Below are 20,682 nucleotides of genomic sequence, written 5' to 3' on the forward strand. Positions count from 1 at the left end.
TAGCTCCAATTTTACCATGGTTACCTGATAGCTTAATACAAAACCTTGTTGATTCAAGATCTAAACCAAGTTGGTTTCACAATAAATAAGGGAAAGTCTTGATTTACCTGCAATCCAGTTAAAAATTAGTTGGTTTTTTCTTTTTTTCTTTTTAAATTTACATTATTTTTACCTTTTCACTTATTTTTTATATTAATTCATTAAATATATAAATCGAATCCGTAACTTAAACCTTATACTGGGTCAAACTAGGCCAAATTTTAATAAATGCTTCTCTTTTGTCTCCATGCTTCCTCTACTTTTGTGCATCTCAATATATTTCTCAAGCAGTCATGATTATTTCATATTAGAATATTCAATTTTGTTGGGTGGATCAAATAACATAAGCTATAATACAGCACACTTGAAGCCAATCCTAGTTGGCTGGGATACCAGGAATCCGTGTGACCCCAAAAGAATAATGGACGTGAAGAATGAAGCAACCAAGAAATTGTATATCACAAAATAAAATCACCTCAAAGACTTGTGAAGTGCAGGAGCAATCAAATCATACCCAAATTTTGTTGGTATACATAGATATACCTTCCAGATCTTGATTTATCTCTTCATAGAACAAAGCACACAACTATTCTATATTCTTTCAGCATCAATGAATTTAAGGGTTCAGTTATACGAGATAATTTATTTTGTTTTTGACTGTTTGAAACAAAATACAATTTCTTTTGTGATTTTTTGATATAAATATCAAAATCTCTTACTTTAATACTTTATTAGGAAATAAATGAAGTATTAATATAATAAAAACTCGATTTGTAAATATCCATTACTATCCCTACTTGTAATTGTTAAGACAAGCTTTCTACGTCGAGAAATCCAAGTGCAAGAATGAGTTATCTAGATCGACAAAATCACCATGAAAAAAACCCTCTTCATAAAGAGAGAATTGGAAAGTGAGAGCAACCATGGTTAATGGGTCTGTGCGCTTTGACTTAAGAATGTGAACTTGAGAGTTGTTAAATTGAATAACAGGTTATATATCCACCTTGAGCCCCACAAGTACATATTTAAATTAAAGCAGCAGGCAGTCCAAGAAAAAAGAAAAAAAACAGCACATGTTTACGATTTTAAAACAGATATACAGATCTATATGTCTTTTCTTTTTCATTGTTTGTTGGAATCTTTATAATTTTCTGCCATGAATCATTAATATGATAAAAAACGTAGTCAGTAGTCACACTAGCTAAGAAACTTCAGGTCATAATCTATATGTAGTCTTCATAAGTTCCCGTTTTTTGCCTTTTCTATTTTGATTCCTGTATATCAATATTTAAATGCAAGGAAGTAGAAATGTATAACTCCATGCATAAATAAAGTAGGTGCTGAACACAATTATGTACGTTTGTTTTGCAAAATATGTTAAAATAAAAATTTTAGTAAGTAATCACTTAAAAAATATAGAATGATGATGTATTATGGTGGTAGAAAAGTGAAAGTGATGATGGCGACAATAATTATAATATAATCGTTGTGATAATTGAAATATTTATATGATATTATAAATGAATTACTATATATGAAATATTTGATGTATAATCTTAGTTAATAAACTGATCATAAAATATTTTATGTTGTTTAGTGATCTAAAATATTTTACCAAAAATAAACATAGAAAAATTAGATAAAAAATATTTTTTTTGCAAAATAAACACACATATTAGTTAGTCTATAAAGTACCAGCCAATTCTCAATTAGATGTTTAAAATAACTTTTATTTAATTTGTCCTCTCACCAGCCACCCATTAGAAAATTAACTGCCTCCCCTCTTTTTTGTCTAAAACTTGTGTTATGTAATTTTTATTCGAAAATATTTCGGGTCATCTAACACTAAATCTCTCTCTAGATGATCTTAAATGTGAGACCTAACATTGACTTGGTATATTCATATAAATTTAATAAATTTCCATGAATACTAGCTCTAAGGTTTGGATCTAGAAAGTTAAAGAAAGAAGTGAGCCTTCTTAACCTGACTTTAAGTTGTATTTAGGCAATTAACAACATTGTTTTGAAGAGAACTTGATAAATTAAAAATTTGTGATGCTTTTAGCTAGGAGAATCAAATTGAACAATTTTGAAAGATGGGATACCTAATTGTCGATAGTTAGGGCACAAACCTAGTAGCTTGTCGCAGAGCACGATGACTATAAACACGGACAACTGTCTCAATTAGTTTTTGGGGTTTGGAAGCTTAATTCCCCTATGTTTTGTACTCCATAGACAATCTTTTTTTCCCCTTGACAATCCATTATTAAAATATTTAGACAACATTTAATGACAATCTAAGGATCCGGTGGAACTGATTCTAATAGACAATAATTTTAGATAAGAGAAAGTCAAGTACTCAGAGGAGCTAACTTTCAACTTGAGAAATCTCAAAACTTTACCTTCGGTGAGCGTCATGTTTTTTCTATAGCAAAGGCCATTGGATCTTCAGGGTAGCCCCAACCTGGAAAATCCAAGTTGAAAGTTCTACCTTCAAAACCCGTGCTTCAACTGGGAGCTCGAACAACCTGCCTTGACCAACTAGGTTTGCAAATGGTCATCATGCAGAAGAAGTAATATTCAAGCAGAATGATTTTTTCTCTCTCCAATAGTAAGTATCTTCCAGCCAATTTGCACGTTAACTAAAACGACCTTAAAAAATCACCTCCAATATTAGCTAGATGCATTCCCAATATTAGCTAGGTGCATTCTAAGAAATAAATTTAATTCGAATTCTGAAAGTCAAAAGAGGAAAAAACCCTTTTAACAAACAAAAAAAATCCCTTGAGATTGCAGAATGGTAATTGCAATATGGCAGAGTGTCTGGATGAAAATGGGGAGGGCTTTCAGCAGCTTACGCTACGTAAGTAGGAAGAGAAGGGAGTGGGGGCTGAATGAGTTAGAGGGCTTTCGTTGTTTTGTCTATCAGCAGCGAGTATTGTAACACTGCAACTGGTTTCAGTTCAAACAAAGTAGTATTACTTGAACATGATCTGTGAATTATTGGCTATTATCTGGATATTTTGTGACTTTCTATTAGATGTTCCGCTTGCATCGGATCAATTCTTTGGTAGACGCAATGCACATGGACTTACAACACTTAAAAATCAAGGCAAAGAAGAATAATATTCCAAGAATATTTTGTTTAAGAAATTCATAAATGAATCAGAAGTTAGAAAATTCCAAAAATATACAAATCCAAAAAAATATGGTACAGATAATTTATATAAAAAAACAACAATTTGATAATTACCGAATTACCATGTAATTCCGTAATCAGATTGCTTTTGTGACTGCTGTGTGGCAGAAGAAAAATTATAAGGCTTTAACTACCTTGAAGAATGCGTTGTAGTTTTCTTTCGTGTATGAACTGATCTCCAAAAAATGTTGAATCTGCAACTCAATGAAAGTAAGATGGGCATTAAGACAGTCATAAAGTCAATTATCGCCATACATACCTGCATGTATGGATGGCATGCGTGTGTATTGAATGAATAAAGCCAAACATCATAGCCAGTTATTTTGCGTATATTATGACTCCCTTTTATAACTCTAAACGCGATTCTATCTAAAGACTGCTTAACAATAGTCAATTGAGACACGCATCATTTAAACATCACACAGAAAGCAAAGGGAGAGTCGGCATGTTTCACGCCTAAGGAAAGTAGTAGTTAAAAGGGTGTTGTACTTACCATAAACTGTACCCTAAATTTGGAAACAGCCAGACAATAATATCAATCCAATTGTTCTGATGCGGGCAGCATGTAGAACGTGAACTCACTGAAACAAAAAGAAAGAAAACAAGCAAGGATTCACAAACATGTCAAGGGAAATGAAAAGGTGAAAGGTTAGAACATAAGATGTGAAAACTAGCCGCTCTGGTGCCAATACAGGTCATTGTAGACCAGGTAGTCGTATGGCTTAAGTCATGATTACTTATCCACTTCAACAAGGTGTCCATCTGTGATAATTAGTAGTATGGCCAAAGTAATGCATTGAGAGAGTACCTTGGAGACTAGCCTCATGGATCTTCTAGGAAGGACTTTTCCAGCAGAACGCCTTGTGCTTCTCAAAATTATCGTGTCGCTTTTGCGACGGCCATTCTGACTCACTCTGTATATATGTGGCCTCTTTCTATGGAGTTCTTCACTTGTTTTGATAACACCAGACTTTAAAGAAGTCTTATCAAATGAGTCATCAACCTGCGAGCATCTGAAAGAGGCAGATTTGCATAAAATCAGATAACAGCATAAATAAAAAGAAGTAAATTAGAATTTACAAGAATAATAAATTACACTGAACTCTCCCTGCCATTGATAGCATTGCTCCATTCCTGCAAAAGGTAGAATGTGGTTCTAACTCATTAAGTTCACTAGGTATACTTGGCAGAGACCAAAAATAGATGTGGATATCTTACAACAAAAGTTTTGGAATCACATAAGATGAATTAGAATTTTGCATTTAAACAAACAAAAATGTTTCAACAAGCTTCCATATAGCAGTCAACTTATGGATTCCTTCTTTTGCATGCTGTTGCAGCGCATAAGATCAATGCATGACAGGGACAGGAAGATTTTTGCCCAACTTATACAAAGAGACCAGCCATGAGAGAGTTAAGAGTAGTGGATATACAAACTGTCTTCTGCTTAAAATTTGTGAATCTCACGATACAAATCAAGGATAATTGCTAACTGACAGTTCAAAACTTGCAGTTCTGTCAACAAAACAGAGGGAAATTTGCATTGCAGAACACATAAAACTACCTCTAATTCAGTTCTCCAAGCAACAAACACAAACAAAATTAAAGCAAAAACATGTCAGATAGAAGCAACAACAAATCATCTGAATCATGATCTCAGGGGCAAATGCTAATATTTAGCTGATATAGAGCACCCCATAATTAGATTACAATGAATGAACTGTCCAACAAAATAGTAGATGTGGACACCTCGTATAGCACAAGTCAGAACTAAAGCCATTCTACAGAATAGCTTTGGAACATTCACTGACATATTTGAATTAGTCAGAACTTAACCCAAGGATCATCTAAGATCATCAAAATCACAGGATAAGATATTGCAAAACTTTTTTATTTTGGTAGATAGAGGGGCTGCAAATCCATTTTGGTAGATAGAGTGACAACATTATTTTAGTTCAGATAATGGGGCAAGATGAAACTCTCACCCGTAAATTTTTGATAATTTGGAATAACTTCAGCCTAGTACATTGCCTCGTGATTTACCTTGGATCTCCATGGTCTAATACGAGGAAAATGGGAAGACATTCAGGACACAGGACATAGCCAGATGCCACACTTTAAAATCTAGATGTAGAAGTATAGAAAAGCCATGCAAATGCAACAAAGTATGTTTGAGTAAAGTAGAGGAGAAAAGGTATAACCTGCTCTTCGGAGCATGTGGGCATCTGGTTCTTGCAATGATCATTCTCACTTGAGTTGGCTAATCCATCTTGCTCAGATCCTCTATTGTGCTTTGAATCGTATGGATCCCAGAATTCGCCATTTTTATTGGGTAAACATGATGCATCTTTGTGATAATTCCCAGTTTCTGATAACTGCATCTCCATAAAGCACCCTGGAAACACAACACTAGCATTCTCCAGATTACAACTGTTCTGCTGGGTTGAATTCTCACAGGCTTCATCATCCCACTTTGAACTCTGATGCATCAATGCAATATGATCTAAGGAACCATTGGATATGGAGTTGACAGCAAAATTGCATGCTGTCTTTTCTAATGGAGTATCAGTAATATCTGAGTCAAAAGCAGCTATGCACTCCTTTTCGTTACAGGATTCAGTGTTCAAATTTTTGCGATTCTGCCCATCAGAACTGGGTTTGGCTGAGGCAAGTCCTGGATCCTCCTTTAAGTACAAGGAAACATCGACAGCTACACTGCATGGTATTACAGGTGATGAGATTAGGGAATTATAACCTCCATCTGGATGACCATTCCTTGCATGACTATTTTTTTCTCCAACTGAACTCGGAGAAGGTTCAGCTTGCACAGAGTCATCCCTATTTTTGCTAGAATCAGTATTCTGAAGTACAGAACTTTTCAGTTTTTTATTACTCTCTCCAATACACCCAAGCTCTTCATAAAGACTTCGAGACTTTGTATTAACCACGTTGTCACAAAATGAAACCTGATTTTTATATTTCTTAATCCACTCTAATGGGCTTGAATTCAAATCAACACAAAGTTTGATCCCCTCTTCTGAACTGACATGAAACTCAAAAGATGCCGGAACATTTGCACTAGTTGTAATAGAAGGAAGGGCAATCTCTTTAGAACAGGCTACAGTATTTATGTCTCTACCATGAAATTGGGGTGAATCTTCTACCCTGCCACCAAGGCTTAATGGCTTCTTAAAGTTGACATGACTCCCAGCGGATTGAGAAAAAAACTGAGATGGAGATAGCTCTTGGAAATTACTAATTAAGCCGCCAAAGCTTTCCTGTAGATACATAGTGAAAATAAAATTAACAAGTAGGAGTTTGGAGGTTGCAGCACCTATAATGCGGATAAAAGGTATAAAAATCAACAGATTGCTTTAATATCACCCTCTAACAACTCTCGTGTTGACTAACACAAACAGCTTTTAAGACATTTTGAATCAATAAAAAAGGAGGTATATGCATCATGCATGGTCTATTTGGAAGCATTTCAATCATTCAAATCTTTAAACACATTCACCCAAAAAAAAATACATCAATAAAAAGAAACAAACCTTATTATAAGCTCCAGGGCCAGCAAAACTTTCCAAATTATTGCATTTGAAATTTCTATTTCCTTTGTAAATCTCCTCTCCAGGACGAGATCTGAGTTCAAAGCTATCTGCAACAGACATAATGATCAATTTTCATCAGAATCTATACCAATTTGGTACAAAGACAATTTACAGCCAGGAAAATAACCCTAAAATCACAGAAATTAGAATCAGATTTTGGTGTTTGCAAAGGCACAGACCTTTTATAGAATTTAATGCAGGCTTAGGCTGCATTGGTGGCATCAAAGATGTGTGAAGTAAAGCATCTTGAACCCCATCTATGCTTGTGCCTGACGATACCAAATTCAAACCCTTCCTCTGCAAATATGTCAAACATCAGTTTTCAATGTACTTATTACAAGCAAATACATTTTAACTAATCTCAAAAGAAAAGTGGAACTCAAAACTTGTAAGGGAAAAGAGGAAAAATAAATAAATCAAACCCTCGTAGCCACTAGCATAACAAGCAAAACAATTCTAATACTTGTCTAATTTTCACAACAACCTCCTCAAGTACGTTTAAAACACACAGATAAGGTTGAAAGTAACAAAACAATTTTAACATATTAAAAAAAAAAAAGATAGCTTCTTCGAGAATGAACCACAATCAATCAAATCAATTCCAAATTTCATTATTTAACAAAAACTAGTGATTACTTCAAAGTTTCTCCTTGAAGAGCTCACAGAAATCAGCATACCAAGAATCCATAAAACACACCAATAATTTTGAGACTACAAATTTGGCATGTAAAACACACGGATAAGTTCAAAAATCTTGGAAAGCATTTTCTAAGCATGCTAACAAAAAAAAATGATAACTTCTTCAAGAATGAAACAGATTCTACCAAAATGAACTTCCCTCGCACAAACAAAACTAGTAATTATTTCAAACTTTCTTCCTAAAGAATTCATATCAATTAGCACACCAAATATTCATAAAACACAAAAATAATCTCAACAACAACACTACAAAATTGACGCAGGACGTGTATCAAATGTCCAATCCCAAGAAGAAGTGAGGACGAGTCAAACAAGATCTCTCACAAAAACAGACATGACTTTTACTACAGCAATTGAATCTAGCTGAAATTTTGCAAGCGCGTTCTAAAAGCCAGTTCCCTATAGGATTGGCAGGCAAGGGCAAGCCGAGAGATCACAACGAAATTAGGCCCAAAAGATGTTTCAGAATTCTCATTACTTTCCTAATTATTTTTGTATTCCTTTCTGAGGTTTCAGAATTTTATTTGGTTTATGTTACATTAACCATGTCGGTTTTAGCTCCTATTTAATCAGTTTGTATGTTATTTAGAGTTAGGAATTATTTACAGTTTATAAGACCAGAGTTATCTCTACAGTTTAGAGCTATAATTTGAGAGCTTGTTTCTTTCTTTTGTTATACGCTGCATCAAAATTAGGCATGCAATTAATAGAAATTAAGTTAAGAAAAAGCACGCTGATAATTTAACCCCCAAAAAAAAAAAATTGCCTAATTTCCTAATTACATCCTCAACAACTACAGCAAATAATTAACAGAAATTGAAATTTTTCATTAAATTATTACCATAAAGTAAAAGGCGAGCGATTCGACCATTTCAGAGCTTGATTTTCTAGCAGGCAAGCTACATTGCTTACACAAACTTTGAAGTTCTTTTCTCGAAAGTTTGCGAAAATACTCCTTTCCCCCATCACCTTCCTTATTTAACATCTACAACTAGAAGGAAAAAAAAAGTCTCAATTACAAAATAATAAAATATTTTAACAAAATTACGAAGCTAAAGTGCTGAAACTAAGAAGAAATCACTCAAATGGAAATTTTAATTCAGAATAAAGAAGGAAAACAGCGCGAGCTGAAGTCTCTAAGCAGAGTATTTGAGTGACAAATTTACCTGATCGGAGATTTTCCGGGAAAGATGGCGAGAAAGTGAAGAAAAAATCGAGAGAAACTTCTTCTGTGTTGGCTTAGCTAGCTGAGATGCGGGAAGGCTGAAGAATCGGCTAATGCCGTGTTTCATGGGTTTTCTAAATCTTGTTTTTTTTTTAATTAATAATAAACCAATAAATCAAGGAAATATTATGTTTTTAGTGATTTTGGGTATTTTAGAAAATCCGAGAAACAATACTGCGTGTGCTAGAATACTTTAAATAATATGGACGGGGATTGTGATTGCGTGTGACCTTTCTCGGGATTGAGGAATGTAGTTCCGGCCAATAGCATTTGTGGTTTTCAGAGACCACATGGTTGTTTCATGGGACAGAGGAGTACCTGATTGTAATCTGGTTGAAGTTCGAAATTGAGGCGCTGAGGTATATTGCTCGTCAGATTCAAACAAAAAGGCTTAAATTTTTGTAGGATTTGAAAGAAAAAGGAATATATTAAACCACTTTTTTTTCTTTCTTCTTCTTTAATTTCCCTTTTCTATAAAATAAAAACTCAGCACTCCATTTGCATATTTTTTGAAAAACCTAAAATTATTTGATAATTAATTTGAATTTGATTAATTTAAATTTTAATTGATCAAGAATGAATAAAAAAATAACAGATTTAATTAAAAATCAGAATTAATTCGATGATTTAATTAATTTTTATATTTTTAATTTTTTTAAATAATATTATTTTTAATTTTTTAAATAAAAATATTTTCTTTGGGGAGTTAACCCTGATTAAATTTTACAATTATGTGTGCATGTAGCCTTAAATAATAAATTTGATGGTTGTTCTCTTCTTGTTGATGGACAATTATTTTAGAAAGAAAAGGACCAAGTTTTAAAGCTTGTCATCAAACAATGTTAATATGAAAAATAAAATTATTATTTTAAAAAATAATCTAATTAAAAATTTTAATTATTTAAAGGGGATGGGGATTTAGAAAAAAAAACCCATAAACTCCGAATGGAGTTTTTTTAAATAAAAAAAACCCTAACATACAATCAGTAAATTGAAGCTTTTACAAGGCACTGTTTGACAATACAATATTTTTATTATTATAGTATCAAACATTATTTTTTACAATACAATATACCACAGTAAATATATAGTTTTTTATGTTTTTATTGGTGAAACATGAAGGCGATCATTATTAGATTACGTAACATCAAACGGGCACTAAATATTCTGTGGGCTACTACAAGCGAATGGTTTGTTTGTTTGGTTGTTTATATATATACGTGTGTGTGTGTATAATGGCATGTTTATTTTTATTTGTTAATTTTAAATTTTATTTTTAATTAATATTTTTAAATATTTTCATATTATTTTAATATGTTGATGTGAAAAATATTTTTTAAAAAAAATATTATTTTGATATATTTTCAAGCGAAAAACATTTTAAAAAGTAACCGTTATTATACTCTCAAACATCATTTTAAAATAAGATTATTATTATTATTATTTATTTTAGTATTTTTGGATACTATAACTAGTTAATAACAGGATCAAAGTGTAAGAAATCTTAAAAATAATATAGTATTTGTTAATTAATATCTATATCAATTTTGAAGGATAGCAATTCATGTTAAAGGCTTAAATTTAATGACATGTGTTAGAGAATAATATAAATTATATTTTAGAATTTTATCTAATAACTTAAATTATTGAATTGAGCTTTGATATAATATTAGAGTCTTCATAACTAAGCATTTATGAGTTCAAGTCTTATGATCTTCATCTACTTGATAAAAATAAAGCATAAGGTGGTATAAATATATTCAAGTTTGAAATCTAAAAGACTTTTCACATGAAAAATATATTAAAAAATAATATAAATTATATATTAAGATCTCACTTAATAATTTAAATTATTAAATTAAAATAATTCTTTAACATAATGAAGATAATTTATACCATCGATCTAGTATCAAATTAGCAGGATGAAGATTTCATCCATTGCTATTCGACTTGAATTGTATTAGGATGGATGATGCTCGATGATTTATTGTTACGATTATTGATTGTGTTTGTAACAAGATTTTATAATGATTAATGGTTTGTTGTTGCTATCATAGTTATTTGATTTGTTTCAGTTTGATGGGTTAATTTAATGACTAAGTGATATAAAATTTAATTCAAGTAATTTTTTTAAATTTTTTTTGATATAATCAAATTTATATAATTCTATAGTTTGATTTGTAATCTAATTGATTTGATAAATTTAGTTCAAACTTGATCGAGTCAAAACCAAAATATTAAAAGAAAAACTTTAATAACTATCATTTAAATAAAAATAACAGACTTGGTTAGCCCAATTACCTACAAGTTGACCAACAATCCAACAACTTGGATACTAAATTAAGTCAGATTTCATACCAGTTATAACAATTATAATTACTATAATGTTTATTATATGATTGATGTTGTTTGCCTTTTATTTTGCTTTACTTTAATTAACTTGTGTCATTTCTCTATATGGTCGAACTCCAAGGAGTGGAAGAGAGAAAAATATAGAATTATTGACAAAATTTCTAATGATATATGATATTATTTTATTTTATTTTTGAGAAAATAAAAATATTTTTTAGAATATATAAATTTAAATTAATCCTTACTACTTAAATTATTAGATATATGTTGAAAAATGGATCTATAAAAGATAATAAGAGAAAGGTTTTTTTTAAGGACGAAAGAGAATATGATATCAGTAGTTTTTTAAATTATTTTTTATTTAAAAATATATTAAAATAATTTTTTTATTTTTAAAAATTATTTTTGACATCAATATATTAAAATAATTTAAAAATATTAGTTTAAAAAAAATATATAAAAAAAATTAATAAACATTTAAAAAAAATAAAAACACCAAAAACTTGAAAGATTGGAAAGGAGGGCGCTGGTTTGCATCTTGAAATGGGTGGGAAGAATGGATGGTGCATCCGAGGGGATAATTGCATTGCGAGAACTCGAAAGATCATAATAATTATATTGAAAGTCTTGAGGTTTAGTTTGGATGGGCTGATCCAAAATAATGGAGCCCATTATAACCGGCTTGAAAGTTTGTTGGTGACATGCTACATAAGAAGTCTTGGTCATTACAGCAATGTGATCCTCCCACTTGTATTTATCACATATGTAACAAGAAACATTATATATATATTCACATATATTTAGAGAGTATTTGTTTACTGACACATCTTTGTTAGGTTGAAAACGTCGATTGAGATAAAACTTTGTCTTTATGAATAAACTATGTTTCGAATGGCTTTTCATTAAAGTTTGATTTTTTTTTTGTTTTAAAATAATTATTTTTATGTTTTGATGTGCTAAAATTAAAAATAAATTTTTTAAAAATAAAAAAATATTATTTAAATGAATATTTAAATAGAAAATACTTTGAAAAATAAACATCAATGCACTCTCAAACACTACCGAAATAAATACAGCTTTAGGTGTTATTTGGGGTTGCGGTACAATTCATGTTCATGATTTTTTTTAAAATTATTTTTATTTAAAATTATTTTTTTATATTTTTAAATTGTTTTAATGTGATAATATTAAAATTATTTAAAAAAAATATTATTTTAATATATTTTTAAACGAAATAACTGTAACCCTACTTCCAAACTTTTCTCTTGAAAGATTTGCATCCTTGTTAGAGTTGAAATTTACAGTGTATTTGATATTGTATTTTAAAAGTAGTTTTGAAAAAACTAATTTTTTATTTTTTATTACAAATTAATATTTTTTGATATTTTCAGATTATTTTAATATATTAATATTAAAAATATTTTTATTTTTAAAAAATATTATTTTAATATATTTTAAAATAAAAATACTTTTAAAAATATCAACTTTGTACTCTTAAACAAAATATTAGAATGGCTCCGAACCTGCAATTTCTAAAATGGATGAATCTTTTCCTCACAATCTTGTAACTCTGCAGCTTTCGATGCCCTATCTTACCACTTGTTAGGCTCCTTATGGCATGTCTTGTGCTGTCTTGACATGACCCTTCACCATCTGGTGCATGCGAGGTTTCATCTTGCTGCATTTTCTTTTATCGGTCACTTCTGAGTTATCGGTCAAAAGAGAGCATGGAAGCTAGCTGGAGGTTGACATTTTTCTCCCCTCTTTGATGCGTGGGAGCACGATTGAGTGGAGAGCAACGGCGAGAAAAGCTGTGGACTTTTTTTCTATGTTAATGGGGGGGAGTGAAGCCGGCCAGCTCATTAAGAGATGGAGACAGATATGTCTCCAATGTCTATGGCTACTTGCCATTAAAATTCTTACAATCACTACAGTTGTCCCTTCTCTCTGGAGCATCTTAGTAGCTTAGTCAACCACTCTATGTTAATTATCAGATTCTAAATTGATCAGGAAACGACAGGATCTAATCACAAGTTGCACACATGACGACACCACTCCAGTCTTAATTTTACATTATATTTTGTTAATCCAATAACATTATTTTCTAAAGTATTTTTTATTTTTAATGTTATTATACCAGAACTATTTAAAAACACTGAAGACAAATTAATTGAAAATAAATAAAAAAATTAATTAAAAAAAACTTTTAAAATAGACAAAAAAAAACAATAATTTAAACAAGCAAACCCTTTTCTTGGGTTGAACTCAAGGGCAAGTTTCAGATCTTGACATCGAAAATTATGGGAAATGACACGTGAATTTATTGATAATATCCATGTTTCCAGTTCATCTTGCTTGCTTAATGTCGAACAAGTTATGCTCTTCCTAGCTACACGACAGATAATAAATGCCCATAATGCATTTTTAGTCAACAACTCAAAGGTTACTGGCTAGCGATATAATGAATATATAAATAAATAAAAATTCAGTTGGGGGGGGATTAGAAAAATCTTTCTAGAGGGACTAAAATATAAATTTTACTAGTTCCAAGGTTGAAACTATAAATTGTTCAAAACAAAAGGCTGGAGAAAATAATTGTGCACAGGCCGGGGTCCCTGCCAGCCCCCGTCTCTGGCACTGTCTCCACCCTCAGAGTTGAAGGGCACAGCTCAAAAAAAACTATACATAAAAAAATTGCTGGTGTCCTTGTACATGAGAGTGCGACTGCTCTTGCAAGGGAGAAACGAGAAATCCCTGCCGTCTAAGATATTCAAATATTAATTTATTAAACAGTGAAGCTACTTGATTAAATATTTCTTATCAAGCAAATGGCCATCATTATGTTTTGTTTTCATTTAATTATTTTATGATCTTATTAATTAAGATTTCAATAATGCTGATGATAACATGCCTTGTAAGCTGTCGAGTCGTGCTGGCTCATGTCCCACATGGAGGATTTGGCAAGGAATTAGACCTAAAATGATCATGGTCTTGTGACATGTGTTGCCATCACGTATAATGGCGTACCTAATCTTGTATTAGGTGATAGGTTATTCTAAACAAAACTTTGGTAGGGTGGGTTGAAATGTTAAGAGTTATTTTTTTTTAATTTTTTTTACGAGATCCAAAACCTATAATTCATAAACAAGCGATGGTTTTTTTTTTTTTTAAAAATAATCTAATACTTAATTAAAAGGTCATGCCTTAATTAAGAGCGCGTTTTAGATTTTCCCCACAAATTATTATTCTTGAAATGTTTCTAACCAATATTCTCCTAAATCATTCAAATCCAGAAATACTTAGATAATAGAACACGTTGTTGAAACTTTAAAGTGGGACTAGTTTGAATTTTGATGGTTAAGATTCTCAAGCCACATGATACATGGGCATGAAACATGATCAAAGTAAATAATTTGCCATTTAGATTTAAAGTTGTGCTTGATTAGAGTTTAAGTGGCACAAAAATTAAATAGATTAGCGTTTAAGAGGCACAAAAATTAAATATAAAATAGACAAAAATATATTTAATTGTAGAAATCAAAATGCAAACATAAAATAAATTAGTTTTTCAGACGATTTAGAGCAAGGTTTTGTCATTAGAAAAATATATATATTATGTATATACTATTTTTATCTCTTTGTTATGAAAAAGAAATACTAGTTCAATAGTTTAGCATCCTTGTCCCACATAAAGAAATCACTGTATACACATATATATTTCAAGAAGAAAATGTTTAATGGTTTGCTCCAGGACATGTTTGTTATTGTATCGAAAACGTTGTTTTTTAAAAAAATTAAAATTAAAATTGTTTTTTGTTTTATATTTTTAAATTGTTTTGAAGTATTGATATTAAAAATAAAATTTAAAAAATAAAAAATTATTTTAATATAAATAATCTTCTTTCATAAAGGGGTTAAGTCATGAATAAATAAATTGCACGCGAATTATGAACGCATGGATGATAAGAGTTTATAGTATTAATTTATATAAATAATTATGATCGACAGTCACGTGCAATCGCAATTATCCTGGACGTAGCATCGCTTGTCCGAACGATTTAGATAATGTCCTAATTTCACGAAGTAGTTTTTAGAAGAAGATTAATTGTCTCTTTCAAGGCCGTCCAAGTCCAAATCACAAGACCAAACTAGATAAAGTAACTGGTTCAAAACCGGCCTCGCTCCTTAATGTTGCCAGGTGTCACCACCCCCACCAATCACGCGTTAATAGCCGTTTATTTATTACAGTATCTAACGGTCACTGTTGCAGCTACCTTGTCCGTTGGCGCGTTCCTTTCTTAAACGCCTCTCCCCATTTAACGTTCCCTTCTCCTTAATTTCTAGATCCGTCATCAACGGTCATATTTTTCAACGAACTTTTAAATAAAGAGAAATACAGTACAAATTAACCGAGTTTTATTTCAAGCTACTTTGAATTTTAATTTTCCTGGATTAATCTGATAACTTGAATATTAATCCAGAAATTAATAATTTAAGCTGTGAATCGAGAGTCAAACAAATATGATATATTCTCACTAGAGAAATTATTTCGAGTGAACTGATAGTTCCTCTATTTTTAGCCAAATAACTAGTTAATACTTTTGGTTTAATAAATTCCATATTAATTGCTTGCATTTTTATTTATTTATAACTTAATCCCTTTGTTAATTATACATTATGATTCACTCTTTTTTTTTAAAAAAATAATCTAAAAATACCCTTCTTGTCTGGTAAAGATTTCTAATTCTACTCGGTACAAATAAAATTGGAAAGTATTTGAAAAGCAACAATTTGGATATTTAGAAAAGAGTTAAGGGTGAGCTCTGATGGATGATTTTCATAACCAAAATTAATAAAAATAATATAAAATCTTGATTGCTTTCACTGTACAAGCAAGCAAGAAAAAGATTTCCCAACAGATTAGTACTATTCTACCAAGAGACACAACCCACCAAGAACAGCAATAATAATGGCAACGCGTCTTTGACAAAAGGTTAATTATTCTATATAATTAGTTAATACGCGTATAGCATGATCAAGAAGAGAGGCCAGCTCTAAAGTGACCTCACTTTAAAAAAGAAATAAAATACTCTCATGAGTTCAACAATTTTTGCTCTGATTTCCTTTATATAAGGACTCGAATTTAGTCTCGTATATATCTTGTCAGGCAGTAAAACTAAGGCAAAACATCTCCCACCAGACATTTTCTCTACACTCTTGCTTTCAATGCGAACTATTCTGCTTAGGATTTTCCTTCTTTACAATCTTCTCAACTCTTTCCTCCTCTCCTTGGTCCCCAAGAAACTTAGGTTTCTTCTCCCCACTTCTTGGTACCACCATCCCCACCAAGCCATTACCAACACCAGGAAACCCTCTTCTTTGTTGCCATCATCATCTAATTTTGCTGTGAAAAGAATGGACCAAGCTGAGTTGAAGAGAGTTTTTCAGATGTTCGATAGGAATGGAGATGGGAGGATCACGCAGAAGGAGTTGAATGATTCCTTAGAGAATATTGGTATCTTTATCCCTGATAAAGAGCTGACTCAAATGATTGAAAATATTGATGCCAATGGTGATGGTTGTGTGGATATTGATGAGTTTGGTGAATTGTATCGGTCACTCATGGATGAGAAAGATGAGGAGGAGGATATGAGGGAGGCTTTTAATGTTTTTGATCAAAATGGTGATGGTTTTATTACTGTTGATGAGTTGAGGTCTGTTTTAGCCTCACTTGGTCTTAAACAAGGGAGGACCTTTGAGGATTGTAAGAGGATGATAATGAAGGTGGATGTTGATGGTGATGGAATGGTGGATTACAGAGAGTTTCAGAAGATGATGAAGGGCGGTGGTTTTAGTGCTGTGGGTTAATCATGTGCTCTAAGTCCACTAATCTTTATTATTGGGTGTAAATATTTTGAACATCAAGAAACAGCGGGCATCATCACACAGGATCAGCTTCGCCAAGTGCTTATGCTTGCCATTGGTTAAATCAATGGTACACGTGTACCGTGTTGATCCAGTTATGCCATGGTTACAGTCAGTCGATTGTTGACACGTGTCAGCGGCAGGCAAAGCAAAATCACCAGAGTCACTGGTTATCAACTCGGGGGTAGGTGGTTGGTTGCCTGGTGGGGGGTTTGGAACTCTAGAGTGGGTAGTTTGTATTGGGCTTTAAGTTCTTCAATTTTTTCTGATTGGCTTGGTGGGGGTTACTTTTGTTTCTTCGTATCATTGTTTTATGTTGTGTTATTTTTGTAGGTCACCGCTATTTGACTGTTGCAAACTAGAATTTTCACGTAGAGTTTCTCCAAAAAAAAAACTTATATATTCTCTTCTGATAATCAATGAGCTTTGCAGCACATCCTCAACTTGAGTCAAGTTTCCTCTGCAGACAAATTGCTCATCTTGAGGATTATTTGCAGTAAAATGAGTAAATGGGCTTGCAGGTTTGCTTCCGCTTTGGTTACCTGAAAATTAGATGTTGTCTGAGTGAAAGATCTTTAATGGCAAACACCAAAAATGACGAGCTATATTTGCCACTGCAGTCAAAGAAACCAACTAAACATCGACTTTCCTAAAATCAGGTGAAAAAGCAACATAAAACCTAAAGAAACCGTTCAACAACTACTAAAATGACTGTAATGTCTCTTTTAGACATTGTTGGCTTACAATGGAATTACACTTTGTGCCCAAAAAGGCTACAACTGGCAAACGGAAAAGAAAAGCATGTTTCATGGTTGAAAGTTGTAACAGAATCCAAGAACAATTAACTGGTCTTGCAAATAAAATTTCATATCTGAGTAAGGAGAGATGAAGCATCTGGTTCCCTTGCATGTCAGATCAGAGGAAAGCTCAGAATGTCATTTCCAAAATGAAGAAGATAAGACATCATCCTCCACTTGGATTATGAACTACAGTCATTGCATATACACCAAAGAAATTAATACTTGTATACATTCTATTCAGTGCTCTCTAGAAAAGTTTCATGTCAATGGTAGTATGGTACTGATAATTCAGCCTTGAGTGGAAATCCAGAGAAGTGAGCTCTATGTTCTAGTTTGGCATCCGTTTGAAAAATTGCAGTTTATCCACGTTCAAAACTATAAAACACCAAGTTCAATTTCCTTCAGAGTCTTGATTATATCTTCAACTCTTAAAGACACGAATTCCTCGTGTTCCTTGAGATCTTTGAGAATCATGCATAACTGTTGTTGGAATGCTGCAGATCGTTCTCTTTCACGCTGAAGCTCACCATACAAGTCCTGAATCTTCTTATCCTTTTCCTCCTGCAAACATGGTTGAGTATATCAAGGTTGGGCAAATGAAAAGACGGAAGATCTTGGAAGTATTAGAAATGTTAGAAGAATCCAGTACTGGAATCTCATCATAAATACAATTTCACAGCCTATGCACAAGGGTCTAGCCTTTTCCTTTGGTTTTACTTCAAAATGACACAAGCTATCATTTCCTGTATGGCATGCTACAATGTCACATTGTTCAATCTTGGAGCCTTCAAGATGAGGAATTGTGCTATATGTATCCTTTAAGTAGGTTTCAACACACTTTCCTCGCAACATATCTTTAAGTTTCATCCATTGGGTAGGCATCCTCCCTACCTATGACTTGGGTTCAAATCATAGACCTGCCATTTGCAAAGCAGAGAAGTACCACTCTAGCCACCAACTTGGCAAAAGGCATGGATTTTAAACTATATGTTTCCAAAGGCAGGCAACTGGTTTTTCAACAATGCAATTTTAGTATCTTAGCTGTTATCCTAACTTGAGTATGCAACAGACACAGAATAGCTGAAAACATGGAAAAATGTGACCAAGAACATCTCAGGACTTGAGTGTAAGGGTTACAAAAACAACAAATCCGGCAATAGCCATGGAACAAAAGTGTCACAATAATGTATTCATTTTCCATCCAAGTATGGATGGCTTGCCGATGCAATTACTTTCAGATCATAATTATGAAATTCTAAAGATGCATTAATTTACGGATTTAACTAGAGAAGACATGTTTGGATTTGATTCAGCGTACTGACAAGAGAGAGATGAGGTTTCAGGAACAAATATTCCGATAGAGAAATTCAATGAAAGATTCAAACATCCACAAATCCATGGTATTGTAAGCAAACAGTGCTGGTGGAGGGTGTGATATTAGAAATTTTGCTAAGAGAATTTTCAAAGGAACCCGAGTAACAATGATGAGTGCGCATATAAAGGCTGTTAAAAATGAACGTCAAATTTAGACACCTTAAAAGTCCGTAATGTTGAACATCAAGACATGGGTCGATAGCTAATTAAGGATATTCTAATTTCTAACAATTGCCACTTTGATCTATAATAACAGAAATGTAAATTGCAAGTGATATCTCAGACATACCTCGCTAAGTATATTGATAGTTGGCAATTCTCCAAGAAATTTACAGTGAGTCATTAGCTTGTGATTGTGCTCTTGCACAAATTTGGTAACTACCCATTTCCCTCCATCCCTTGCTGCCAGTCTTATCATGGCTTTGCAGCCTTCTCTTGTAACTGGACGTGGAGGAAGAACTCTGTCTTTTCTCAGTGAGTGCTTTGCAGCACGAAAGCCTTCTCTTGAGCAAACAAAGTCACGTCCTATAACTGCCATGCTCTTTAGTGAATGTCTGATCCGATTTGTTCGAATAGTGAAACCTGTTCTCTTGGCATATTCATAATAGAAATCTCTTGCATCATCTAAAGATGGAAAAGTCATCCCAGTATACGGTTCTAAACCATCCACACTTAAATTTTCCATAGATGATTCTGTCAAAATCATGCCATTATCCACAACACGCTGTGAAATGCATTGCTGCAACAACCCATCTTGTGAAGCTTCATGTTCACCAAAACTTTCAAACATTTCCTCATCTGAACCTTCATCAATATCCAGAAAACTTGGCCCATCAGTAGTGCTGGTCATTATGTTCCCAGCATGAGAATTCTATCCAACGATCCCTAATGAAATGAGATCCAGTGCTACTCCTGGCCTCGAGATATTGATTTAGGTGCTATGCATATTGATCGCTTCATTGCAGTGACAAAGCCAGCCCAATAAGATTTCAGGCTGACAAACACATTCCCAAGAACACAGAAGGCTTAAGTATTCATATTTTTCAGTTACATCAGCAGGCACTTCAAGTAACACATTTGCAGGCAACGATTTTCATCTTGAATAGTAAAAGCAAATGAATTAGGGACTTAAAAACGACGCTTTCAGTTCTTCAGTTCTTTGACAATAGCTAGGTAATACTCTCATTCTCAAACGAAGCCAAAACAAAACAACAAAACATCGATAGAAAACTATTCCAATCTCACTTTCCTAAACAACCAAACAAATAAATCAATGGACTCATTTACAACTTTCTTTTCCAAGTAAAAAATTTTGAATTAAAGAAAGGAAAGTCTTTTCCTTTCAAGAATCATTAGTAAGAGCTGACGCAAAGTTTTCCCATTTTCTTAAAAATCAAGCATACCACCATACCACATAACTAACACTACACACAAAACTTTCTTTTCCAAACTCTTTCC

At 32.5% G+C, this 20,682-nt stretch overlaps 3 protein-coding genes across 9 annotated transcripts in view; 1 reads left to right on the plus strand and 2 right to left on the minus strand.

The window, feature by feature from the left end:
- Positions 1 to 3,351: 3,351 nt before the first annotated feature.
- LOC105127029 (uncharacterized) lies at positions 3,352 to 8,877 on the minus strand. Of its 6 annotated transcripts, none has more exons than XM_011028118.1 (9): positions 8,715 to 8,877; positions 8,390 to 8,533; positions 7,029 to 7,146; positions 6,790 to 6,896; positions 5,440 to 6,516; positions 4,335 to 4,372; positions 4,060 to 4,251; positions 3,732 to 3,819; positions 3,352 to 3,432 (listed from the first exon to the last, which is right to left on the minus strand). In XM_011028118.1, the coding sequence occupies exons 1-8, from the start codon at positions 8,838 to 8,840 to the stop codon at positions 3,774 to 3,776; spliced, it is 1,848 nt and encodes a 615-aa protein (XP_011026420.1). In that variant the 5' UTR covers positions 8,841 to 8,877; the 3' UTR covers positions 3,352 to 3,432; positions 3,732 to 3,773. The 6 variants fall into 6 exon arrangements, 5 of the variants coding, with proteins under 5 accessions (XP_011026420.1, XP_011026419.1, XP_011026423.1 ...); XM_011028117.1 differs by having other exon boundaries at positions 3,352 to 3,438; XM_011028121.1 differs by having other exon boundaries at positions 3,352 to 3,438; positions 8,390 to 8,539; positions 8,715 to 8,806.
- Positions 8,878 to 16,227: 7,350 nt separating this feature from the next.
- On the plus strand, positions 16,228 to 17,498 carry LOC105127030 (calmodulin-like protein 3). The gene has a single exon (XM_011028123.1). It carries the CDS (start codon positions 16,352 to 16,354, stop codon positions 16,991 to 16,993), a length of 642 nt encoding a protein of 213 aa, XP_011026425.1. The 5' UTR covers positions 16,228 to 16,351; the 3' UTR covers positions 16,994 to 17,498.
- A 340-nt stretch (positions 17,499 to 17,838) lies between these two features.
- The window catches only part of LOC105127031 (protein FAR1-RELATED SEQUENCE 5-like), a 3,454-nt gene continuing 610 nt past the window's right edge, over positions 17,839 to 20,682 (minus strand). The window contains exons 2-3 of one of the 2 annotated variants that reach the window (XM_011028125.1): positions 19,514 to 20,178; positions 17,839 to 18,411 (exon numbers count right to left, since the gene is read on the minus strand). In XM_011028125.1, coding sequence (XP_011026427.1) covers positions 18,226 to 18,411; positions 19,514 to 20,074 — 747 coding nt within the window. In that variant the 5' untranslated portion in view covers positions 20,075 to 20,178 and the 3' untranslated portion in view covers positions 17,839 to 18,225. Of the gene's footprint in view, positions 18,412 to 19,513; positions 20,219 to 20,682 lie in introns of both variants that reach the window. The other variant, XM_011028124.1, reaches the window with a different exon arrangement.

This window comes from Populus euphratica, unplaced genomic scaffold, assembly GCF_000495115.2.
Source record: "Populus euphratica unplaced genomic scaffold, PopEup_1.0 scaffold50.1, whole genome shotgun sequence".
Classification (NCBI taxonomy): domain Eukaryota; kingdom Viridiplantae; phylum Streptophyta; class Magnoliopsida; order Malpighiales; family Salicaceae; genus Populus; species Populus euphratica.

Excerpts from the sequence above, each read along its gene's own strand:
- LOC105127030 (XM_011028123.1), top strand. The coding sequence starts at position 16,352 with ATGCGAACTATTCTGCTTAGGATTTTCCTTCTTTACAATCTTCTCAAC.
- LOC105127029 (XM_011028118.1), bottom strand. The coding sequence starts at position 8,840 with ATGAAACACGGCATTAGCCGATTCTTCAGCCTTCCCGCATCTCAGCTA. Across the intron at positions 6,897-7,028 it reads TGCATTAAATTCTATAAAAG|ATAGCTTTGAACTCAGATCT; the intron begins GTCTGTGCCTTT and ends TGTCTGTTGCAG. Across the intron at positions 6,517-6,789 it reads GCCCTGGAGCTTATAATAAG|GAAAGCTTTGGCGGCTTAAT; the intron begins GTTTGTTTCTTT and ends ATGTATCTACAG.